The following is a 6,451-nucleotide window of genomic DNA, read 5'->3' on the forward strand; positions in this document are numbered from 1 at the left end:
GCTAGTGCAATTTGCAAGACTATTGTGCGCATGAAAAAAAGAAATCGGATACAGAAATGTTTGCTCTTAGACCTCATGGTAGTAATACATTTTACGGTTTTTAGGGCTGTGTGTACTCCAACGTCCGTCTTGTTATTAAGCTGTCAATAAAAAAATGGCCCAGTGTGTCACCTCCTGGATGTAAGCATATTATGCCTCCATAAAAATCACTAAGAGCCTTTGACTGCTGTCCATTTCTCTTTCTGCATGTACACACATAAAAATATGTTAACGGGGAAAAACAAACTAGTAACTCGATACCCATTACACGATTGCTTGTATGCTTCTTAAAGAGGAAAACCTTCAGCGATTAAAGACACCTAACTGGCTATAATTTTAACAAATGAGTGAAAACAACAGCGTTCTCACAACTGCAACTTACCTGTTACTCAATCCGCATACCTCTATTCCGCCATGAATGCACTTAAGGTCCAAGGAAGCACTTTTATTGTCGAAAAGAGGGAGAAACTAGGCATCAAAACTTGTAGTAACGTTCATCTACGGCCCAATAATGTGTGACCTTTAACTTAGTCAACACCGCGGCCAAAATCCACGGTTTCCAGTTCCTTTAAAATACCCCCCGCTTTCACCAGTGTAGGACAAGACACAAAACAGATGAAAATTAAGGCACGTTTTATGTACACGCTATTTAGGGATTAGGGTATCCAAGATGGCCGAAAAGGAACGGGCCATTCTGGCTGCCTCGGTGAAGACGGCGATCACCTCCGGCTTTATTGGTTCAGCGAAGATGCTCGTAATAATATTTAGCGTTACAAGACCACAACAACAATGTTAATTTGCATCGTAAATTGACACTGCAAATGGCCATCCTTTCCAAACATTCCACAAAAAACAGTGATGAGATTTTTACTTATTGTGTTACTGATCTCGTGGATTAACGTAAAGGTCCCGAACACGAAGGGATGTGGCCTCTTTTTGAGGTACAATGAGATATAATTAATCATGCTGTGCACAGGAACAAACTAACTTATAAATTCGCCTTGCTAGCAAAATCTAATTATTTCTTGTCGTGTATGTACAATATTGAAATATTTAAATAGCAGCACTATTGGCTGATGTAGCTAGGGGCATGCCATCTATTTAATATGTTGATAAAGAGGAAAATATCCGCATTTATTTCATTAAAATCTGCCACACATCAAAACCGGCGAAAAACGTACATGTGCAACCTTTTACTTTACAGTAAAATATAAATGCAGGCCAGAGCAGTATCACTCGATTTCAAATTATACCTATTTATGACCAACTTCGTTTTAGTTAAGCCTCCTCCGTGCGCCATCGATAAACCAGCTTCTTGAATCTCACTAAGCATTCACAATGTGCTATCTGGCACTCATTGTACAAGTACAGGGAATAGTTGCTTCCAGTTAATATACATCTTCAACCACTCATTTTGTAAAACAGGAGCACATCACGCGCCTCGCCATCCATTCGAAACATTGTAAAGTTTGCTGAAAATTTACACATGCTCTATGAACGTCATCGTCTTCATAGAATCACTCGCGTTCACAACCGTATCGCAGAGATCACACCTTTCAAGCATGGTGTCTTCAAAGCCAGAGTCTCTTCGATCGTGACACTCTCCGGACAACTGGATGTGTTGCTGCTGTTGCTGCTGAGAAAGAAATGTGGCCGGTAGAGGCATTGAACTGTAACCATGTAGCCTCCAGCGGAGCTGCTGATGGTGCTGGCACGTCTGTGGTGGAGGGTAATGGTAAGACTGGCTAGACGTGGGTGACAAAGTCCGCGGTGACCCAATCATGGGAACTTCTTGCGACTCCGTCGACGTCAGGGATTCCAGCGTGGTGGTATTCGTGTCGCTGGAAGATTGTTTTCGGGATCTCTTCGCCATGGCAAACTGGGACTTTCTGAAGCGGCCGAACTGAGAAATTGCCTGTGCTGGAATGACCACGCTCACCTCCCGCTCTTCGAAAGCAAATGACCAACCACGCTTCAGTTCCGGCCGAGATGGGTGTCCGGCCGTTGCCGATGAGTGATACTCCAAGGGCACGCTGCCGCAGCGTTGCACGTGGCCCATGCTGGTGGCAGAGTGCGGCACCGCCTGGCTGGTTTCAGCACCACCGGCTAGAACAGAAACGCTGCTTCGTGACTCTTGCGTAGCGTTACTCGCAAGGCGAGGCGTGCAAGAATTGATCAAATTATGGCACCACTCTTCATGGTTGACGTTGCTTTTGCACGACATGTCACATGCTGCTGTGGGTTCCCGCCTATTGGCGTAACGACCCCGAATACGGAAGGACTTGCTGCGATCCGCTTTTGATCTAGTGCTAAGGTTCATGGATGTGGGCTTGACGTACCTCTCACAATTCCTTGAAAATCGCTCGGGCGGCACTTTTGGGTTGTCCAGGGACGCTCGTCGGCAAGACCTATTCCTAGCAGCCATGCCGTAGCACATAGGCCTGTATGTATAGTGGTGGTGCGAGTACTCCTGCTGGAACAGCTGCTCTAATTGTTCTCCCATCTCATCAAGGCAAAGTGGGCGGTGAACCACTATAGATGACCGTCTGGCAGGCGAGAGATTCGGTTCAATTGTGACAGCTACCATATTCCACTCACCTGACTTGTTTCGGTAAAGAGAACGTCTCATGAACCTCTGACACTCTTCACTTTCACCTGAGCGCAAAGAGGCAGTACTTTCGGGCACCCTCGTGCCATCTGAGCACTTTCGCTCTCGCAGAGGGCTCTGATGGCTGTAGTGGTAACCTAGCGGCGAGAAAATACTAGGCTTGCGCGTCAGGCCGGTGAACATCTTACGGACGTGCTTACGAGTCACTTTGTTTCTGATAACGTAGAGGTACGGATTAATTAGTGACGAGGAGAACAGAAGCAGCATGGCAATCGCCGGAAGATTGCGCAGAGGCGTTTCGGAAGCGTTCGCACGTTGTGTCTCGGCAAGCGTCATGGCGAAGAAAGGAAGGAAGCATGCTGTGAAGGACACTACCACGAGAACAGCTGTGCGAACAGCCTTCAACTTGTCACCGAACAACGAAGACGCTTTGCTAGGTGAAGACGTTCTTTTAGACCACGCAGGCTTCCGGGGAAAGTAGACAGGCCGGTGACTCCCGCCATACGGTCCTGCCGATGAGGGTGGGCTCAACTCGTTGCTTCCGCTCTTGACATTGCGAAGGCGGGTGCACGCACTGTTACGCCGAGCTGCTTGGAACATGGATGCGTAGATCCACGTGATTCGAATGAAAGGCATCAGGAAGCCCAGGACACTGAGGACGCAAGCGTATGCTAGGGTAAGCACACCTGTGTCGTACCAGGTGACGGTGCACATGGCCCAGCTTTTCTGGTACTGCAAGCCTGATACACCCACCAGCGGCGGCACTGAGACGACTAACGCACACAGCCACGTCGACACGATCAAAACGCTCGTCCTCTTCTTCGTGATGGTCATTGAGTAGTGAAGCGGGCTGTTCACGGCGCAGTTCCGGTCGACGGCTATCAGCAGAATGGAAAACACATTGGCCATGGTGAGGCACATCGACACTGTGCCGTGTATCTTGCAAAAAACGTCGCCGAATATCCATCCTTGGAACATGACGGACACGAACACAAATGGAAGCACGATGAACGTCTGCAGGAGGTGCACGATGGCCATGTTGAGGACAAACTTGTTGGACGTCATGCGAACTGATGGGCGCTGATAGAACAGGACAAATACAAGTCCGTTGATCGCGACGCTTGACACCATTATGATGAGAAGAAGAGTGTAATGAACTTCCACATTAATGTAGCTGAAAGATGATAACTCGTCTTCTGTGCTCTCCTCCGAAGTTGAACCTGCAGCAATCGTTTGATCAGAAAGCGAGAAGTGTTGTATATTTGGAGACTCGTGAGGAATGGTGATGTTGGCGATGGCCGGGGCTTGGTTTTGGGCAGTGAAATTGTTTCTCGCTGGTCCCACCCGTGGAAACACATCAGGTATGTCTCTGTCCATGCTTAGATCCATGGCTTCGTTTAATCGTGCAAGCTAGATAGCCGTCTTGAAGAAGGCTGTGCTCCTGCGAACATTAGAGAAAACGGGAAATACACGTGACCATTAGAGTGGGCCGAACACACACACGTTTGCATGTCACAGTTCTGTTCTTTTTCTTCTGAGTTATGACACTCAGTAACTGCACAGTTCGCACAAAAAAAATAGAGTAACGACCTTTTTTACCTCACAATAATTAATTTTAATAGTTTGCTATACTATAGTCAAAATGGGCATTTTTCGTGTAGGATAAGCACGCTTTCAAGTAACTTATTATTAGCGACAGCAGGGAATTGCAATCTCGCCACAAAAGTTGAGACTGTTAAACCATGATAAATACATTCGCTTAGAATGAAATAAACACAGAATACGTATCTTACCGGTATAACCACTTTAAATACGTGAGCTTGGTGAGAAAGGGCAGTTGGTGCATAATTAAACTGTAAAGAACCATGCACGTAATTTAGCAAAGAAAGAAGACTAACGTGTCATAAAGGGGGAGGGCGCATGTAATGTTTACCCTTTGAAATGAAAAACAATTTTTCTCACTGGGCTGTTGATGCACGTGAATAAACAACGCACCAACTGCCAAGTAACTGTAAAAAAAAATTACTTGATCAGACTAACCCCAACCAACCGTCCCGTTCCCCTCCCTTCAATTCACGACATACTCATGAATAATATAATTTAGGAATCGCATCTCTTGATCGTTCAGTCTTACGACGCACCAACGACACGCATGATACCCTGCATAATTTGTTCGAAAACCAGCAAATTTTCCCTCTGTCCCTTTTAACTGAAGAAGAATTGAAAGCGTGAAGGTGAGTAGCAAAAATGTTAAGGCCATCATTATCTTCAAATACGAATTCTTTTCAGCTGCCTCCTGCCTCCCTATCATCGGCCTATATCCCTTGTGGGTACGATTCGTAAAAGAGGACCACCACCATCATTTTAAGCAACCGCGAAATGTCAAAGTTTTAAACACCTACATTGCTCACTTGTTTTATCAGGAGTTCTGCCTCAATTCATGATCCGAGAGCACGTTGGTGTTCGTTACAAGTCCGAAAGAAGAAATATTTTGGGATTTCTTTTGACATTTCCTGTGGAATTTTTCTATTATACAAATTTCAAAACTAAGATTTTTGTATGGCATGTCTTGACACAGTATGTGCTACGTAGCAGCAAACACAAGCAGTTACTTCCGATGCTGCCAACGATATTTCTCTTTCTCAGTCTGATTTAAGGAGATGCAGCGGTAGATGTTTCAGTTATCGATGAAGTTTCAAGGACAGTTAAGTAGTTTAAATATTCTCAAATTAAGAAGCCAAAACATAAATAGCTGAGTAAGCTAAGTAATCAGTGAAGCAGTGAGTGACAGCGTCAGGCAACGGCTGAGGAATTCCTTGAGATTCTGAGCGCACAGGTTGTAAAGCGTTATAGTATACCGGAAAGTAGCAGAAAGCCCATGCCATACGAAATAGCTGGTACCGGGAAGCGAATTAATGAACCGTCTACTATTTATATGCGCTGTATCATGGCGTAAAGGTTAGAATATTTATTATTATACACTGATAGCTTTAGTGATGGATAATTCTCATCGGCTAAAGTGCCTGTTACCGCTTGTGTTTATTTCTCTGTGCTCTTTTTTTTTCGATGTAGTCCTTGCGAACGCCTGTACATCTGTAAACATGGGGGCCAACCATAAAATTTGGTTCCCTTAGCATGAATGCGTGGATACATCATCTCATCAGAATATAGTCCTAACTCATTTTATTTGGAAAGCCGAACATGCCTAAACTTTTGGACAGGGCGCGAACTGAAACTGACAAAAAAATGAAAGCAAATCGGGCTGTACATGTCTGTATTTCTCGCCCATACTTCTCGCCCATCCTTTTCTCAATAGCACGTAATAGGACGTGGTTCGCAAAGACGTGCTTGTCACGTACGTCGTATCACAACTTGGGTTATAATTATTTTCTTTTTTTTTTCCTAGGCGCTACTTGTCGAAGAAACACTTTACACTCTATGCGCAAGAATGGAACAAAGATTGCCAGCCGCACAATTTAACGAGCGGGAAAAAAGGTATTTCCGCGGCTTTCTGTATAAAAAAATAATAATTTGCAAAGCAAAACAAGAGAATGGCAAGTTATTATTTATTTATTTATTTATTTATTTATTTATTTATTTATTTATTTATTTATTTATTTATTTTTCAGTTGCTGCTTAAAGTTATTGCAGGAGCTTCACGTTTTCCATATGTGGCAGCATAACCTAACTTGCAGAGGAGAGAAAATGTCCAACCAAGAACACAGTATTTGTGGAAGACATGCCTAAATAGTGGGTTTGGTATTATTTGCTAAATAGAAAAGTAAATGCGGTGTAAATACCGTG

General features: G+C 44.4%; 1 protein-coding gene across 1 annotated transcript; it reads right to left on the minus strand.

Annotated features, from left to right (window-relative positions):
- Positions 1–1,415: 1,415 nt before the first annotated feature.
- On the minus strand, positions 1,416–4,036 carry LOC135918935 (uncharacterized). Its single transcript, XM_065452635.1, has one exon. It carries the CDS (start codon positions 4,034–4,036, stop codon positions 1,520–1,522), a length of 2,517 nt encoding a protein of 838 aa, XP_065308707.1. The 3' UTR covers positions 1,416–1,519.
- Positions 4,037–6,451: the final 2,415 nt, after the last annotated feature.

Source organism: Dermacentor albipictus, chromosome 2 (assembly GCF_038994185.2).
Source record: "Dermacentor albipictus isolate Rhodes 1998 colony chromosome 2, USDA_Dalb.pri_finalv2, whole genome shotgun sequence".
Classification (NCBI taxonomy): domain Eukaryota; kingdom Metazoa; phylum Arthropoda; class Arachnida; order Ixodida; family Ixodidae; genus Dermacentor; species Dermacentor albipictus.